The sequence below is a fragment of the Muscardinus avellanarius genome, assembly GCF_963383645.1.
Source record: "Muscardinus avellanarius genome assembly, chromosome: 1".
In the NCBI taxonomy this organism is placed as follows: domain Eukaryota; kingdom Metazoa; phylum Chordata; class Mammalia; order Rodentia; family Gliridae; genus Muscardinus; species Muscardinus avellanarius.
In genome coordinates this window covers 62,252,460-62,272,307 of record NC_137786.1, presented here as the reverse complement: position 1 = coordinate 62,272,307, position 19,848 = coordinate 62,252,460, and the positions used below count along the sequence as shown (strand labels likewise).

The following is a 19,848-nucleotide window of genomic DNA, read 5'->3' as shown; positions in this document are numbered from 1 at the left end:
TGGGTTCTGATGTTGTGGGGTTGTGGGCATTCATTGCTCCAGTATTATTCCTCTTTCCCATGATTTCGGAAGTTTGTGCCTTCTCTGGGTTCTTCCCTTGGGTCACTATGACTTCACTTAAAGTGTTCTGGATCTCGAGTCTGTAGTATCTCAGACCTCACTACTCCTTTACTGGAGTATCACAGAGTCTCCGACCCATAGAGTCGATAGAGGCTGCTTTAGACTGTGGGGGGTGCCAGGTTGCACGTTCTCCTATGGTGTGATATCTCTGCCACCGCCCCTCCCCCACTGGGTCAAGTCCCAGGGAGTACAGTACTGGGATTTCTCCTCTGTGGCCCGCAATTTGACTCACTGTTCTTGAGTACACAGATGTAGCTGTACTGGATTCGGTGAATTCTCTGCTGTTGCCACTGGTGGCAATATGGCGCCGCTGCTACGCCCTCGCCCGTGAGGCTGGCGTATTTCTTCTTGGTTTTGATTTCCACTCTGAATCCCTGCAGCGTGTGCTGAGCTCAGCCACTGGGAGCTTTAGATTTTACCTGCGGCGAGAAATCCCGCCTGGCTGTTCTGCAGCGGCTCACCTCGGCTTGCTGTAGCCGTCCGGTGAAGTCGCCGCTGCCACCAGCAGTATGGCGCTGCTGCCACGGCCTCGGGCGTGAGGCCAGTGTATCTCCTCTGTGGCTCTGAGCTCTGTTGTCAGTCCGCTTTCTCTCTGGAGCCTGGTGATTTTTTTGTTTCTCTGGTGATGGTGTTTTCTGGCTATGAAAGGCACTGATTTTGTGGTAATGGAGATTGGTTGTTAGCAGGGCTCTTAAGCCCCGCTTTTCTCGGTCGCCATCTTCCCGGAAGTCCAAAACAATTTTACTTGAACGGTATAAATGCTGTGACAGAAACAGGAGCACAGAAATTATAAGAGGCTAGAGGAGGGTCAATACTTAAGCTTAGCGGTTATAAGAAGAAATCCTAAGGGAAGGGATGTTCAGTTGAAACTTGATGCTCTTTATCCACAATGAACTCAGCCCAGGTATATTGTTAGATTGTCCTAGACCTTAGAGTAGAGGACCCAAAGGTCCTTTGGCCCAGAATATTTCTAGTAGGTACTTGCCAGTCTGACTCAGCCCTGCGCATTCTTGTACAGTTATTTTTAAGCTCTGACCTTTTGGGCTGATAACAATATCTAAGTTCACAAACAACTTTTAAAGAATGAATGTACAGACATGAAATGCTATTAATGTAATCAGCTAGATATCTGATTTCTTGAAAAGAATGGTTACTTTTATGGCTTAATTTTATTAAGGGAATTTAATTTTTTAAATTTATAAAGTAGCAGGTGCTAGATTAATGGTTGTTAAATAAATGAATGGGTAAAAGAATGATATATAATATGGTCAATAATTTTTTCTATAGAATTAAGGAAATTTTAGAAAGCCAGGTAGTAAATCATATTTTAAGGTTTGTGGGCCCATAGTCTGTGAAGCAACTACTCAATTCTATTGTAGCATAAACATGGTCAGTGATGTTAAGTAAATGAATGAGCATCACTGTATTCTAATAAAATATTATTTACTAAAAAAAAGTGGTAGGCTGGATTTGGTCATCAGCTAGAGTTTGATGTATAGCAACCAATCTTATAAAAATTATAATTTGCAGGAGATAGGTGTATTTACTTCTTACAGAATGTATGGTTTTTAAGTTTTTGTTTTCAATTATGTGCAGGTAACATATCTTGGGAAGGAGCTTTTAAAGTATACATCTGAGGAAGTACCTGTGCCTCTAGAACCAAACATGGTTCCTCAGCAACATCAAGTTTGTCTTCCAGGTATGTACAGCGCGATTTTCACTTCTTAGTTGTAGGGCAAAACACTCAGACCTACTCTTTTATTTTGCCTTTTTTTCATTGAGGTGAAATTCACAATTAACCAATTCGCCATTTTAGTTAACCATTGTGAAGTTAAAAGTCCACTTTTACATTTAGTACAGTAACACTGTTGTGCAATCACTACTTTGATATAATATCAAAATACTCACGTCACTCCAAAAAGAAACCTTTTACCCATTCAGCAGTTATTTCCATTCTCCACACCCTCAAGTACCTCGGAAGTACCAGTGTGCTTTCTGTTTGAATGGATATACCTGTTCTGAATATATTGTATAAATGTATCATATATAACCTTTTTTGTGGTACTGGGAATGGAACCCAGCAGCATTCTAACTCCAAGCTACACTGCCATCCCTATTTTATTCTTTTAATTTTGATCCAGGGACTCACTAAGTAGTGGAAAGCCTCACTAAGTCGCTGAGGCTGGCTTTAAACCTGTGATTCTTCTTCCCAAGAATCTCTTCATGCCTTCTTGGCTCTAATTGCTATTCTGTATTATTGAGGGAATCTTTACTTAGTATAAACTCATTTGTTTCAATATAAACTAGAAGGAGAGAAAGTAACATTCCCAAAGTTCTACATGGTTTGTGATGATCATATATGGGCATAGTGACATATTTTCACAGCATTATTTTTTAAATATTCTGTTAAGATGAATAACATTTCACTATTTACTTGGAAGCCAGTTTTACATATTGATGTACCTTGTCTCCATAGTATAAGGATTCTCAAAACACATTAAGCTAAATGTATCTAAGCAAAAAAGAAAAAAGTATCATCTGAATTCTTTCTTTTCCCAAGCCATAACTTAATAACACTGATTCCATATTTATGTAGATATCATTTTTTCATTTGAAAATAGAACATGATTTTCCAGGAAAATAATGTTTTACCAGGTTTTAATTAAATTCTTTGACCTACTGATAATATATTGTAATTAAAAGTCGTTAAAGACAGTTTTCTTCAGGACTATAGTGCTTTCTTTCTCTGTTAAAGTATATGTAATAGCCGGGCATGGTGGCGCATGTTTATAATCCCAGTACTTGGGAGACTGAGACAGGAGAATTGCCAGTCTCAGCTACTTATTGAAGATCTCTGCAACTTAGTGAGACCCTGCTTCAAATAAAGAATAAAAAAAGCCGGGTGTGGTGGCACACGCTTGTAATCCCCGCGCTTGGGAGGCGGAGACAGGAGGATCGCCCAGGTTCGAAGCCAGCCGTGCTGGCTTAAGAGATCCTGTTTCCAAATAAAAAATATATAAAATAGGTCTGGGAGTGTAGCCCGAGGTAGAAGGGCTTCCAGGAACCCCAGTACCACCAAAAACAAACAAACAAACAAAAAACAAATAAAGAATAAAAAAGCTTGGTGTATAGGTCAGAGGTAGAGTGCCCCAGGATTCCATCCCCAATACTTCAAAAAATAAAAAATAAATAAATAAATAGGACCAAGGGTGTGGCTTGGAGGTAAAATGCCTCTGGGTTCATTGCCCAGTAAACACACACACACACACACACACACACACACACACACACACACACACACCCTACTATGTAATACAGCACAAACATTTGCAGGTGCTTTTGTTTTAGGGTTTTGTTTTTTTTTTTTTTTTTTTTGCATACTGGGGATTAAACATGGGGGCATTTATCTCCAAGCTACACCCCTAACCCAATTTTTTAATTCTTTATTTTGAAACAGGGTCTCCCTAAGTTGCAGAGGGCCTCACTAAGTAGCTGAGTGCTATCTGTGAACCTAGATCCTCCTGTCTCAGCCTCCCAAGTACTGGCATTACAAGCATGTGCCACCACACCTGGCAAGGTGCTTCTGTTTTATGTGATTAAGAAATAAAAACCTAAGGAAAGATGGAGGCCTGATAACAGTGCAGAGTGTTTATTTTAGCTCTTATTTATAACTTGACTCTTTTTCATTATTTTAATCATAGCTTTTCATTCTGGTATCATGATTAGCATCCTTTTGACCTAATTCATAGAGAATACATATATTGATAGGGAAGAAAAGAGAAGAAACTGTATTTGTGGAGCAGTTGCCATGTGCCAGGCCCTTTGCTATTTTATATACATCAAGCCATTTGGGAGCTTCTTTTTAGTAGCATTCTGAGGTTCTTTCTGCACAACCAAATGCACGAATACCTGAACACTTCATATGTAAAATTGAGCACTCCAAACCCAATTAGCTTAAGAAACCTATTAGATTTCAGTTTTCCCCTAAGAGTGAGATTTTATGTAGTTTTATAAGCAATTATACTTCATATATATTTTCTTTATAGTACAGTTTTCATAGATGCCTTTTGATCTTATCAATGTAAAATTACATAAAATTATTAATTTATTTTTAAGCATCAGATCATATAATATTTCCATTACTATATTTTCCCTTTAGGATCCTGAAGTAATTGTTGATCATTTTGCTTTTAATTTGGATTATATTTTTTATTTAGAATTGTGGTGTCATTAAAAAAAAATGTAGTCTTTGTCCCTCATTCTTGGTTCAGAGCCCCTAAGCTCTTAGAATTTCAGAAGAGATAAGGGTGATAGGAACATCTTTTTCTAATGAGGCAACTCTTGACTGACCCCTAAATAGCTCCAGGATGGAATCTGTTCACCACAAAGACAAGTCTCGATTAGCAGCTTTAACTTTCAGCTCTAGACTCCAAAGAGAGGAGAGGGCCTCAGACTGAGTTAATCAATCATGCTTGCTTAATGGAGCTTTCATAAAAACTACTAAATTACAGGGTTTGGAGAGCCTCTGGGTAGTTGAACACATTGAGAGCTGGGAGGGTGGCATGCCCAGAGAAGATGTGGAAGCTCCTAACCTGTGTATCTCTTTTATTTGACTATTCCTGAGTTGTATCCATTGTTTAAAAGCAAAAATAAAAAAACAAAAAACGAGCCAGGTGTGGTGGCACATGCTTGTAATCCCAGCATTTGGGAGGCAAAGACAGGAGGATCACTGTTTGCGGCCAGCCTCAGCTACTTAGTGAGGCCCTTTGTGAACTCAGTGCGACCCTGTTTCAAAATAAAGACTAAAAAAATGGGGGGGCTGGGGTGTACCTTGAAGGTAGAATGCCCCTGGGTTCCATCCCCAGTACCACAAAAACAAATAAACAACAAAAAACAAACAAACAAATTGGTAATAGTAGGTAAACTACTTTCTTCAGTTATGTGAGTCATTTTAGAAAATTCTCCCTTGGATGGGGGATGTTTTAGAAACCCTCTAGTTTATAGTCAAGTCAGGAAGAAGTGTAGGTAACCCAGGACCTGATACTCACAACTAGTATCTGAAGTGAGGAAAGTCTTGAGCCTGAGCCCTTAAACTTGTGAAGTCTCATGCTAACTCCTGATAGTCAGGATTGAAATGATCAAGTTATAAAGAGAAGGTTATTTTGATTCACAGTTTTGGAGGTTCTAGTCCATGATCCACTTGCCTTGGGTCAGTGGTGCTGAGGCAGCAAATCCTGGAGGGAACATGGTAGAGCAACACATTATGCCAGTAAGCAAAAGAGAGAGAAGAAAAGGGGTCAAGGTCCCACAACTCCCTTTATGGGCATGTCCTCTAATGACCAAAGGACCACCCACTGGGGGCCTACCTCTCAGAAGTTCTACCACTTCCCAATAGCACCCCCCTGAAGACCAAGCCTTTAGCACATAGACGTTTAAGGGGAACATTGAAGATCCAAACTAGCCAGGCCTATAGACACACGCTTATTATTCCAGTACTTGGGAGGCTGAGACAGGAGGATTGCAGGTTTATGGCCAGCCTCAGCTACTTAGTAAGATCCCCCACAACTTAATAAAATTCTGTTTCAAAATAAAGAATAAAATTTTTAAAAATAGGGCTAGGTCTGAGGATGTAGCCTGGAGGTAGAAGGCCTCTGGGATTCATCCCCAGTACTCCCCCACTCCCCAAAAAGAAAAGTAACCAGATATGGTGGTGCACACTTGTAATCCCAGCAGTACTTGGGAGGCTAAGACGAGAGGATCGCGGTTCACAGACAGCGGTACACAGCTTAGTGAAACCTTTTTCAAGATAAAGAATAAAAAAAATAGGGCAGAGAGTGTATCTTGGAGGCAAATGCCCCTGGATTCCATCTCCAGTACCATAAAAAATAAAAAAATAAAAAAAATAAAAAAAATAAAATAGGGCTGGAGGTATAGCTCAACAGAAGAATGCCCCTAGGTTCAATCCCCCGTACTGCAAAAAAAAAAAAAAAAAAAAAAAAAAAAAATCCAAACTATAGCAGACACTCACCTGGTATTAGTTAGACAGTGGTTAGTGTGAGAAAATAAACATAATACATTTGATATTTAAAGTGTTTTTTTAACAAAAAGAGCCCATTAGGATGAGAATAAATATGTAAACTTCCATTATAACCAGAGTAAACTAAATTTTATTTCATAGTCCTAATGAAATGTAGAAATGTAGGAATAAATTCAGAAAGTATGAGTCTGAAAATTTTAGAGTTAAACAAACCCATACACATGCATCAGTGAATCTTGAAGGATTTTATATTTGATGGAAATGAGAGAGGTAAAATGGGTTAAATGAAAAAGAATTCATAAATCATGTTTCAGAAGCCATCAGCTAAAAGAACAAATCTGATTATTTTTGCTCTTGCTCTATTAAGTAAAAATATTTTAATGTTTAATAATTAAATATTTAATATTTAAATAATCAAAAAGAAAAATATCTTTAACCAAATTAGTATGTCTTTGTGGTGTGTGTGTAGTATTAGGAATTGACCCTAGGAGTGCTCTACAACTGAGTTACATCCCCAGCTCTTTTATTATTTATTTATTTATTTATTTTATTATTTATTTATTTATTTGGTGGTACTGGGGATGGAACCCTTCTACCTCTGGGCTACACTCCCAGACCTATTTTATATTTTATTTGGAAACAGGGTCTCTTAAGCCAGCAAGGCTGGCTTCGAACCTGCACAATCCTCCTGTCTCCGCCTCCCAAGCTCAGGGATTACAAGCGTGCGCCACCACGCCTGGCAGCTCTTTTATTTTTTTGAGGCAGGGTTTTACTGAGTTGCCCAGGATAACCTCAAATTTACCCAAGTGTGGTGGTACACGCTTGTAATCCCCGCACTTAGGAGGCTAAGGCAGGAGGATTGTACAAGTTCAAAGGCAGCCTCAGCTACTTAGTGAGGCTCTCGGCAACTTAGTGAGACCCTGTTTCCAAATTAAAAAATATAAAATAGGTCTGGGAGTATAGGTTCCACCCCCAGTATCACACACACACACACACACACACAAAAAAAAATTTATAGTCCCCCTGCCTCTGCCTTCTAAGTAGCTGGGATTACAGGCAGTCACCTCTATGTGGGTTTAGCATGTCATTTTGAAGTGTTACTCCAGGCAGATAGATAATGTGAATAGTTGCATGCACTGATTCTTTTGCCTAGTCATGAACCCAGCAACTCAGTTTAAGGAGACTTGTAGAACATCTACTGTTGATGATCATTACTTGAGGAAGATTTATTTCTCCCCACCTTTTGCATGAGTAGAATAGTTTCTTAACACCGGGCATGCTGGCGCAAGCTTGTAATCCCAGTACTTGGGAGGCTGAGACAGGAAGATTGTACAAGTTCAAAAGACAGCCTCAGCTCTTTAGTGAGGCTCTCAGCAACTTAGTGAGACCTTGTTTCCAAATAAAATATAAAATAGGTCTGGGAGTATATCCCGGAGGAAGAAGGCCCCTGGGTTCCATCTCCAGTAACACACACACACACACACACACACACACACACACACACACACACACGCGCGCCACAGGAGCTAATAGTTTTGTAACTGTATAGCCCTTGATAGAGGTGAAGGCCAACAAGAAGAACAAAACATCCACTTCAGTGTCTGTTTTTCTAGTTGGGCTAAATGGTACCAGTTGCTACTATTTAGAAATTTTGTTTTCAGATCTCACAGGCCATTGACTTTGCTTATGGAATCTGAGGTAGATAGAAGTTAAAACTTAATAAGGGCTCCTAGCCCCCAGTCAGATAGATTGATTGTCTTTCTAATTCCTGATGGAGAACTTGTCACAGAGCTACCAGTAGATGCTCTTGATTATCTTTTTTTTTTTTTTTTTTTTTTTTTTTCAGTACTAATGATTGAACTCAGGAGCATTCTACTTCTGAGCTAGAGCTATACCCCCAGCCCTTTTTATTATTCATATTAAAACAAGGTCTGGCACCAGGAGTGGTGGCTCAGGCCTGTAATCTCTGCGCTTGGGAAGTGGAGACAGGAGGATTCCTCAGGTTCAAAGCCAGCCGCGCTGACTTATGAGACCCTGTTTCCAAATTAAATAAAAGTATAAAATAGATCTGGGAGTATAGCTTGGAGATAGAAGGGTTTCCAGGAACCCCAGTACCACCATAAATAAATAAAAAATAAATAAAACAAGGTCTGGCTAAACTACTGAAGTTGTCCTCAAACCTAAGATCCTCCTGTCTCAGCCTCTCAAGTACTAGGATTACAAGCCTGCTCCAGTACACCTGTATTTGGTTATCATTTTAAAGAAAATAATTATTTAACCTAAGAAATGATTAAGTGACTTCAAATTCTGTTTTTTTTTTTTTTTTCCAATCAGGCTGGAGAGCCAAGCAGTATTTGGGTTCCTTTAAGTAGAACAAGCCCTCTGAGCACTATTTCACATAATCCTCCCCACAGTGACGAATGTGAATGAACAGCAGATATTATCAGATAACATGTGTGTGAGCATGCAGGTGTGTATGTGTGTGTTCCTGGTGTTAGAGAGTGTCTTATCTCTTATTTCATACCACTGCAGATCACAATAGCTTAGGTTTCCTAAGATCTTTCCACTGGACAATAACCATTACTAATAGACCCAGAGATTAATAATATTGCCTACAATATTTTTAACTTACTCAAAGTATAAATAGCAAACCACATATATGTGTCATTTTTAAGAAAGAAAAAACAATTCTTAAAATATTATATACTGTTATTCTTGTTTCTTGGTAAGAACAAGTAGACATGGAACAAAGTTCTTTTCAGCTTCAAGAAAAGAAATTATTAAGGCTATTTGGTTCTAACTTTGCTCAATGTTATTTGCCAGAAATAATTCCAATAATTTTGGAGCTCACAATGTTATGTAACAAATCAACCTAGAAATGTTTGTTCCTTACAAAGTCAAACTGGAGCCGGTAGTAGTGGCTCACACTTGTTATCCCAGTACATTCCCAGTACTTGGGAGGCTGAGACAGGAGGATTGCAGATTTGCTGCTAGCCTCAACTATTTAAGCCCTCTGCAGCACAGTGAAACTCTGTTTCAAAATAAAGAATAAAAAATATGGCTGGAGGTGTAGCTCAGAGGTAGAATGCCCCTGGGTTCAACTCCCAGTACTGAAAAGAAAAGAGAGGCAGGAAGGGAGGGAGGGAAGGAAGAAGAAAGTCAAACTGGAAACATGAATTTGAAAACAAGTAGTTGTATTCTTACATTTACTTATGTGGGGATGTGTGTATGTTTTGATGGTCCCCCACCACCCAGCTCTGTGGGGTATTTTCTTATGGATAGGAACAATGAAAATTAGAGGCTAGAAGTAGTGGTTAGCAAAAGGTGCAGGATCCTGGTGAAGTAGAAAGTACTTCACAGGCTGCAGGAGGTGGGTTGGGAATGTCATGTGAAGGAGTTTGGAGACCCAGGGCAGTGGAGGTAGTAGAGGAAAAGAAGCAGGAGATAAGATTAGAGGGATGAGAACAGATGTGTTCTAAGCAATGGTCTCCCAGTCTAGTCATTATGGAAATGAAGCTTCTTTGTAAGAAAAGGCAAGGTAACCTCACTACTGTGCTTTGTGAAGTACGTATGTTGATGGGGCTTCATTTCCATGGATTTATCAGAAGTGCCTCCTTCTACTCTAGAGCCACTAGTAGTTTTCCTAAAGTCTGATGGTTATAGGAAAATTGGAAAATGTATGCTGGCAGTGAACTTGACTTGAGACAGAAGTGAGATTTTGGCTGCCCTTCCCTGTCCCTTTCAATGAGAACCCTGTGAATAACTTCTAGGTAGAATATAAAAATTAGAATCATCACACCATATAGACTTTACGATAAAGAGAGAAAACCAGACACACCGTCACTTACCTATAATCCCAGTACTTGAGAGGCTGAGACAAGAGGATTGTAGGTTTGAGGATAGCCTCAGCAACTTAGCAAGAGCTTGTTTCAAAACAAAAAATAAAATAGGGTAAGGAATGTACTCAGAGGTTGAGCATCCCTGGGGAAAGAGTAGGAGAGAGATACTGGGCCTAAAGTATCCCCTTTCTGTTAGTTCTTTATAACCGATTGGGAGAGAGCTCAGATTGTCTCTAAACAATGCTAGTATCCAGGAGGGTGGCATATACCTGTAATCTCAATACTTGGGAGGTTGAGATAGGAGGATCACAGGTTTGAGGACAGCCTCAGCAACTTAACAAGACCCTCAGCAACTTAGTGAGACCTTGTTTCAAAAATCTGTGCTTTATTAAAACCAGTTTTCCTCAAAATGAATTAAGTACTCATTACTAAATTGTGAACTTACTGATTTTGTTAGCAGTTTCACATAACATTGTAGAAATCAATAAGCAGAAGTATTATATCTACTCTCAGTAGCCATTTACTGTGTTGCTAAATGATAGTGCTTATATTTATATGTATATATTAAAATATTGATGTATTAAAAAGTAACAAAAATTAGCTATCTTGAGTTTGAGGGTTTTGTTTTTTTTTGGTTTTTTTTGGGTTTTTTTGGTGGTACTGGGGTTCCTGGAAACCCTTCTACCTCCGGGCTACACTCCCAGACCTATTTTATATTTTTTTTTATTTTTGAAAACAGGGTCTCTTAAACCAGCACGGCTGGCTTCAAACCTGCGCAATCCTCCTGTCTCCGCCTCCCAAGCACAGGGATTACAAGTGTGCGCCACCACGCCCGGATATCTTGAGATTATTTTAAGCCATATGTGTCAGCTACTCAGGAGACTCATGTGAAAGGATCACTTGAGCCCAGGAATTCAAGAGCAGCCTGGGCAACATAGCAAGACATGGCCCAAAACAACCAAATAAAACCTTATTTTATTCTTTTCAGAATAATAACTATAAGCAATGATTCTCTAAAGCAATGGCTAAGTTAAATATTGAAGTGTATAGAAATTTTAGAACTAATGCTGAAGATTTGTTGTTAGGAGTAGGGTTAGGGTTAAGGTTATCAAGACCTGAAATTGTGGCTTTCTCTCTCAGAACACCAGATTTAACTAAACATATTTCCATGAAGGTACCCAGTGAAATAGGAATATAATTTGGGAGCAGAGTTTTGATCCATACAGAAATTAAACTCTTTACCTAGTTCACACCATGCTCTGATTAACATCAGATCAAATTAAAGCAGATAGAATCTTTAATAGGCACTTTTACAGTCCTAGAAATTTTATAGGACATTAAGTCTGAAAGATATTCTAAATGGACATGGTAGCACATGTCTGTAGTCCTAGTACTTGGGAAGCTGAGACAGGAGGATTGCAAGTTCAAGGACAGTCTTAGCAACTTAGCAAAATTCTCAGCAATCTAGTGAGATCCTGTTTCAAAACAAAAAATAAAGCTGGTGTATAGCTCAGAGGTAGGCTGCCACTGGGTTAAATCTTCCATACTACAAAATAAATAAATAATAATAAATATAGTAGAATTCCATTGTCTGTACATTCCATAATTTTGTAATCTGTTCATCTGTTGATAGGTATCTACATTGGTTCCATAATTTGGCTAATGTGAATTGTGCTGCTATGAACATGGATATGCATATATTATTCATATATTATTATAATTTTGTTTCAGTCCCTTTGGAAAGATACCCAGGAATCTTTGGAATAGCTGGATGGCAGGACCTTTTAAATTTTAAAACATGTACAAACCTTTCAACCTATTTTGATTCTGAATATCAATCCTATAAAGGTATTTGTACATGCTTGAATATTGAAAAATTAAGACTAGATTATCAACTATAAGAGCTGCATTAAGTTTTTCAAATCATAACTAAAGTAGGGAACAGTGTCTTGTGGAGGAAAAGATCAGTGTGATAGTGCTTATATTATGAAACTAAGCCAACTTTTTGTTGAACTTTTGCTGAAATAAATTTAAAGACTTATTTTGGGGGGGTTCTTAAGAGACTATTCTACACCCCCAACTTTTATAGAAAACAAAGCTATTGCAGGGCATGGTGTCACACACCTATAATCCTTGTACTTGGGAGGCTGAGACAGGAGTGTCACAGGTTCAAAACCAGCCTCAGCAACTCAGTGAGGTTCATATCAAATTAGCAAGATCCTGTTTCCAAATAAAAAAATAAAATAAGGCTGAGAGTATAGCTCAGAGGTAGAATGCCTCTAGATTCAATCCCCAGCACTACAAAAGAAACTATTAGTGTGGGAATTATGTTTACATGTGCCTCAAACTTCCCAAAAGCAATTTTATTGACATACATACAGGAAAGACCAGGAACAGGTCTTCAAGCTTTTTCCAGGAATCAGGCACGTTGACTAGGCACCCAGTTTCTCTTCTTTCCATTTCTCAGCTCTATTTTTTCCTTTTGACTCCATCCCAACAGTTTCTCTTCATCCTCCCAGAGCTACTTGTTTCCAGATTCAAGTCTAGAGAAAAAAAAAATATGTATGTGACTCTTTCCCAAAAGACCCAATATAAATCTCATTTCATCTCACTTCCTTCTGAATGGATCCTATTCTCATCTCTGAATCAGTGCCTTCTAGCATGTAATCCCTGCCTCTCAGGAGGCAGAGGCCGAAGCAAGAGGATTGCAAGTTCAAGACCATTGAGACACTGTCTCAAAATAAAAAATAAAAAGGGCTGGAGATGTAGCTCTGTGGCTCATTCATAGAGCACCCCTGCGTTCACTCCCAAGTACCACAGAACAAAACTCAATGCCTGCTTACTGCTCAGATTGAAATAAGTCTGATGGAGAATAACTCTACCAGAAGGACATGGGCCAAGTATGTGGAAAAGGGTGGGCATACAGAGGCAAGTTAGGCAGGTTACCAGAGGAAGAATAGATTGATATAAAAATATCACTGCCTGTGATACTCAACTATGTAGAACATTTGTATTGCTTAGGGTTATGAACAAAGCTCTGGATTACATGGTATGTGACTGCCTGGTAGGTCACTCATATTAATACTATCTGTGGAATAAGATTCAGTTGCTGAATGATAAATATAGCCCATCTCAAACTGTCAACATGCTTGAAGAAACCAGTTTTATGATCATAGGCCCCTTGAATTGGCAGAACCAAAAGAATCCTTTTAATCACCAACCCTTTCACCTTTCAGAGAAATGGAAGTCTAGAAAAGCCATATAACTTGCTTTAGAAAAGCCATGTAGTCTAGAAAAGCCACGTAACTTGTTTTAGGGCAGCGATATAACTTGCTCAAACTAAGTGTGTGGCAGAGGTAGGACTGGAAAATTGGCCATCCATCTTCCAGCCTAACACTATTTTCATTAATGAATAATGAGTGGTATTTATAATAATAGCTGCTAATATTTATTGGACATTTGTTTGCTATATGCCAGTTGATATGCTAAGCATTATACATGTAAAATTTCATTTAATTTTCACAGCGATTTTATTCTTAATTTACTGGAAATTGACACAGAGGGACTTGTTCAACCTTGAAAGGCTCCCTGCCGGGCGTGGTGGCACATGCTTGTAATCTCCACGCTTAGGAGGTGGAGACAGGAGGATCACGCAGGTTCGAAGCCAGCCGCGCTGGCTTAAGAGACCCTGTTTCCAAATAAAAATATAAAAATAGGTCTGGGAGTGTAGCCCGGAGGTAGAAGGGCTTCCAGGAACCCCAGTACCACCCAAAAAAAAAAAAAAAAAAAAAAGCAGCCCTTATCTTTTTCTTGCTTTTATTTTAGACTATAAGCAGGGCTCTCTCCCAAGGTCAGCCAGTGCTGGTTTATACTTTCTCTCAGGTACAAAAAAATAGGATGAATAAAATTTCTGTCTTGGTTAGAAAACCAGTTATGTGTTCTTTCACAGAGATTTCACTAGATTCTAGGATTTTTAGTAACTAAATTTAAATCATACATTTTAAAAGGCAATTTTTAATTTATTGATACATTTTAAATAGGCACTTCCAGAGAACCAATTCAAAACATCCCACATCATCTGCAAATCAGTGAAATACTTTTGATCAACGATCAAGAATTTCTCCCACCCCATGTAATGGATCAGCATTGGAAGTTCTATGTGGAATGTGAAGAACTAACATTCTAATGTCATGTTTTCTTATTAATTTATTAGGAATTTGTTTTTATTCTTGTTTATCAACAGCTGATTTATTTGTGTGGTCAGCCTACTTCAAAAAACATTTTACAAGTTGCTACTTACGATGTATATTTCCTGTTATAAGAAAAATATAACTCTACCACTGTTAGGGTAAGTTTAATGCCTTTCTTGTCATTGAAATAAAGATATTTCTGAAATAGGTTGTATTGGCTCTCTGACTTTCTTTTAACTAACAACTTAAAACTAGTCTTTTCAGTCAATACCTCTCTATATAAATAATAGTTATTTCCTAAGGAAAGGAAATATGTGTATGGAAAGGAAAATAATTATGTGGGTATGGCTCACACATAAGAGTGATTCATGGATAATTGGCCCTAAAAAGACCCAGGTAGCCGGGCGTGGTGGCGCACACTTGTAATCCCCGCGCTTGGGAGGCAGAGACAGGAGGATCGCGCAGGTTCGAAGCTAGCCCCGCGCGCTGGCTTAGGAGACCCTGTTTCCAAATAAAAATGCAAAAATAGGTCTGGGAGTGTAGCCCGGAGGTAGAAGGGCTTCCAGGAACCCCAGTACCACCAAAAAAAAAAAAAAAAAAAAGACCCAGGTAAAGGGAATCTACTTAAAACCAGAATGTCAAGTCTCAGTATCTTCCCTCATTTACTTTGAATTTTATCTCAAAATTAAAATGTAAAATTATGGATGATCCTTAAGTTTCATAATATTAGTATAGATAAGATTATAATTGTGCTAAATCTTAAAAAATGAATCAAGTATTGTTTTGAGGTCTGATTATTTTTTTTATAAAACTGGGGTTTGAACCCAGGCTCATTCTACCTCTGAACTATACCCGTATCCATATTTTATTTTTTATTTTGAAGCAGGTTGTCTCTAAATTGCTGAGACTGGCCTTGAACTTGCAATCCTTCTCTTGGGCTTCCAAGGACTGTATACAGGTGTGTGACATGGTGCCCGGCTTGGGGTCTGATTATTTTAAATAGGATATATTTCACCTACCTTTGACTCTGCTATATTGTCATGAAGAAATTAAAAAAAGATATATTCAAAAGCTTTCTTTAAGAAAGTTTCCTTAATGCTCTCAATCTTTGATAACCAAATTATTCCTCATTTATCCTTCATTATCTCAGATTTGGTGGCCTTATTCTATCTTCTCTTTCACTTGGATAGAGAAGTCAAAATTGCAATAAAAACTGCTAGAATTTTTTTTAGGGATACAGTGTTGCTTCTGGATGTTTTCTTTTAAATGTATATCATATAGCTGGGCATGGTGGAGCACGCTTGTAAACCCAGTACTTGAAAGGCTGAGACAGAAGGATTGCAAGTTTGAAGACAGCCTCAGCAAGCAGTGAGATTTTCATCAACCTAGTGAAACCATTTCAAAACAAAATTAAAGTTGTGCTGGAGGTGTAGCTTGGAGGTAGAATACTCTTGGGCTCAATTTTCAATACCACAAATAAGTAAGGAAAAGAAAGAAAGAAAGGAAGGAAGGAGAAAGGAAGGAAGGAAGAAAGGAAAAGAAAGGAAGGAAGAAAGGAAGGAAGGAAGGAATGAATGAATAATTAGGAAATATCATTAGACTAATATAAAAGGAACTGGTTAGCAGTTGACTCTGGGGAAAGAAATTATACGATTGGGGAACTGAGAAGAAAGAAATATTTCTTTTAATTATCTGTACCCTTTGGCAACCTTTGAAATTGATAGTATGTATATGTTATTTCTATTCAGATAAAAAATTGACTATCTGAAAAAAAAGCATTTAGAAAGTTTTTTATTAGTAAAAGTATAAAGACAATATATCATTTTTTTCCTTCAAGAGTCTGATGAAAATGTTCAGAATTCAATAACTATATGTAATGCTTGAGAATTTATAAGATATTTATTGTTCTATTATAATTTCCCTAGAATACTGTATTTTTCTGATTCTTAAATAATCCAGATTGGGCAGTATATTTTGCTTTATTCTTTAAGAAAATATTTAAAATATGAGCAGTTTGAAAATATATGTACTAACTGTATTGTGTCTGTGAAATTGCAAGTTGTTGGACAATATTTAATGCAAATCATGTTATTATTTTTTATGTTGAAACAAGATCTCACTAAGTTCCTGAGGGCTTCACTAAGTTGCTGAAGCAGCCTCAAACCTGTGATCCTCATGTTTGGGCCTCTCAAGTACTGAGATTACAGGTATGTACCACCACACCCAGCTAAAACTGATTTCTTGGACACCTTCAGGATCCTCCATACCCCAGCAAGGACCTATTTCCTTTCAGACTTTTAGTTCTGAGTGCTACATAGCCAGAACCCTGATGTCCTAGACTTCATAACCCTATTATGTGAATATGTAGTATATGAATATATATAATCCTATTATATGAATATATTTAAAATAATACTTCTTTTAAAATGATAAATTACTATGGCCCAAGCTTCCACTGTCCTGGTTGCTTGAGTCTAAGCATACATCTTCTCTCTTTCATTCAGTCCCTTCATCCTCCTCTCCTGAGGTCAGTCCTTATTTGTGTCTATGTAGACCATATGCAATAACAATCCTAATCCAGTTCTCTTACTCTAGCTCTTTCCCTTATAAAATATCCATGGCATACTGCTGAAAAATTATTCTAAAGCTCTATGTTGCTTCCCTGCCGCTCCAAGAGTAAAACCCAAACTCCGCATTCAAGGTAACCTAGTGTCTGTTACTGATGTAACTTTCCAATTTCACTTCCCAATGGTCTCTGACTCTGAAATTTTTTTCATCCCTGTTATGGGTTAAATTCTTTCCCAAAAATGCATATGTTGAAGTCCTAACCCTCCCTACTTCAGACTGACTATTTGGAAACAGGGCCTTTAAACAGGTGACTTAAGATGAGGCCATTAAATTGGCCACTGATCTAATCTGATTGGTGTCCTCACTTTTTTAAAAGAAAAGCAGAAAAGACCTCTGTGTGTGGAGGCATTCTCCTGTATTCCCAGTACTTTGGGAGCTGAGATAGAAGGATCATAGGTTCAAGGCCAACCTCAGCAACTTAGGCCCTCCTCAACTTAGCAAGATCCTGTTTCAAAGTAAATAAAATAGGGCTGAGGGTCTAGCTCAGAGGTGGAACGCCCCTGCTATCAATCCCTAGAACCAAAAAGAGAAAATAAACAAAAAAGGCAGAAAAGGAACTTTAATTGGCATAGTCATATTGGGAAGACAACATAGGGTCCAGCATCTTGGCCCTGTCTTCAAGATGCTGACGGGAGCTTCGGATTTTTTTCTCTGATTTTTAAAAATTTGATTGTATTTTATTGGTACACTATATAGTCTCACATCATAATGTGGATCATATTGGCAATGGCATACAGTCACACAGTACTTAGTGTCCTTCCCCCATGATTCCCCTTCCTTCTCTAACACTGAGTGTCCAGGTTAACCATGCTACATTCACACTTATACACATATTCAAATGTAGCTCCTCCATTAATCAATCTTGGCCTTCTTTCTGTCCTACCCTTCCTTTCTAGCTTTGCTGAGGTTTTCCCTCCATTATCTGGAATTCCTCTGGTATCCCTAATATTGCCTAGTTTGGGGATAGTAGAGAAAATATATGTCCCTTCTGTTTCTGTGCTTGGCTGATCTCACTTAACACAATGTTCTCCAAGTCTTTCTATCTTCTTGCAAATGACATGATTTTGTTCTTAGTTATTGCTGAGTAGAATTCCATTGTGTGTATTTCCCATAATTTTGCACCCATTCATCTATTTTTTTTTTTTTTTGGTGGTACTAGGGTTCCTGGAAGCCCTTCTACCTCCAGGCTACACTCCCAGACCTATTTTATACTTTTTTTTTATTTTTGGAAACAGGATCTCTTAAGCCAGCACGGCTGGCTTCGAACCTGTGCGATCCTCCTGTCTCTGCCTCCCTAGCGCGGGGATTACAAGCGTGTGCCTCCACACCTGGCTCCATTCATGTATTGATGGAGACCTAGGTTGGTTCCATATTTTGGCTGTTGCAAATTGTTCTGCTGTGAACATGGGTATGCATATGTTACTGTAGTTCTCTGATTTCAACCGCTTTGGAAAGATACCCAGGAGTGGTATAGCCAGATCATGTGGTGGGTCCATTTCAAGTTTTCTAAGGAATCAAAAATTAATAAGGGGTTTGTCAATCTTATCAATCTTTTCAAAGAACCAGCTTTTTGTTTTGTTAATCATTTTATTATTTATTTTTTTATTTATTTTTATTATTTTATTTATTTATTATTTTATTCTCTATTTCATTTGTTTCTGTTCTGATTTTATTATTTCCTCCCTTCTGCTGGCTTTGGGATTAGACTGTTGTTTTTTATCTAGGTCCTTGAGATGTGTCATTAAGTTGTTTACTTGATGACTCACTGTTCTTCTTATGTGGGTACTCAATGCTATAAACTTTCCTCTTAATACTGCTTTCAAAGTATTCCATAAATTTTGATATGAAGTGTCTCTAATTTTCATTTAATCTCAGGAATTTCTTTATTTCTCCCCTAATTTCTGATCTTACCCACTCATCATTCAATAGTGTATCATTCAATCTCCATGTATTTAAATAGTTTCTTTTGGTCTTTCTGTTGTTGATTTCAACTTTCATTCCATTGTGATCTGAGAAGGTACAGAGAATTATATTACGTCTTTTGAATTTTCTGGTGCTTGCTTTGTGGCCCAAGATGTGATCTATTTTGGAGAAGGTTCTATGGGCATCTAAGAAGAATGTGTACTCTGCTGTTCCTGGTTGAAATATTCTGTATATGTCTATTAGGTCCATTTGATTTATAGTTTTCTTTAGTTCTGAAGAGTCTTTACTCATCTTTTGTCTTGAAGATTGATCTAGTGGTGTGAGTGGTGTGTTGAAGTCTCCCACTATTATTGCATTTGGGTCTATTTGAGATCTGATGTCCAGAAGAGTTTGTTTTTCAAATGTGGATGTGCCCACTTTGGGGCATAAACATTTACTATCATTATATCTTCTTGGTGATTTGTTCTTTTTAATAAAAGGACATGTCCTTTGTCTCTTCTGATGTGTTTTAGCTTAAAGTCTGTTTTGTTGGATATCAGCATTGCTACTCCTTCACATTTTTTGGTCTCCATTAGCATGATATATCTTTTTCCATCCTTTCACTTTCAGCCTATGAATGTCTTTGGCTGTAAGGTGAGTTTCTTGCAAGGAGCATATATTTGGATTATGTTTTTTAATCCACATTGCCAGTCTATGTCTTTTAATTGGTGAGTTAAGTCCTTTGATGTTCAGTGTCATTATTGAGATAGGATTTTTGTTTCCTTCCATTTTGTGTTCTATCTTCTGTTTGATAGGTTGTTTTTCTTTGCTTTGTTGCCCCACTGATCAAATTCATCTTTCTCTGATTCTGAAATATGCTTCGTTTTTCTTCTTTATGGTTTATTTAAGTATTTTCTCTAGTGCTGGTTTTGTGTTCATGAATTTTTTGAGATTCTGCTATCTTGAAACATTTTTATTTCCTCTGTACATTTTCAATAATAACTGTGCTGTATATAGAAGTTTTGGTTGGAAGTTGTTTTCTTCCAGGGTCTAGATCACATCATACCAGTCTCTCCTGGCATTCATGACTTGGGTTATAAAGTTTGGAGTGATTTTTATTGTTTAACCCCTG

The 19,848-nt window shown here is 37.9% G+C and overlaps 1 protein-coding gene across 1 annotated transcript in view; it reads left to right on the top strand.

The window, feature by feature from the left end:
• ANKRD31 (ankyrin repeat domain 31) overlaps positions 1 to 14,182 on the top strand; it is a gene marked incomplete at both ends in the record, with an annotated part of 108,541 nt that extends 94,359 nt beyond the window's left edge. The window contains 2 exons of the mRNA XM_080705076.1: positions 1,717 to 1,819; positions 14,037 to 14,182. Coding sequence (XP_080561202.1) covers positions 1,717 to 1,819; positions 14,037 to 14,182 — 249 coding nt within the window. The remainder of the gene's footprint in view (positions 1 to 1,716; positions 1,820 to 14,036) is intronic.
• Positions 14,183 to 19,848: the final 5,666 nt, after the last annotated feature.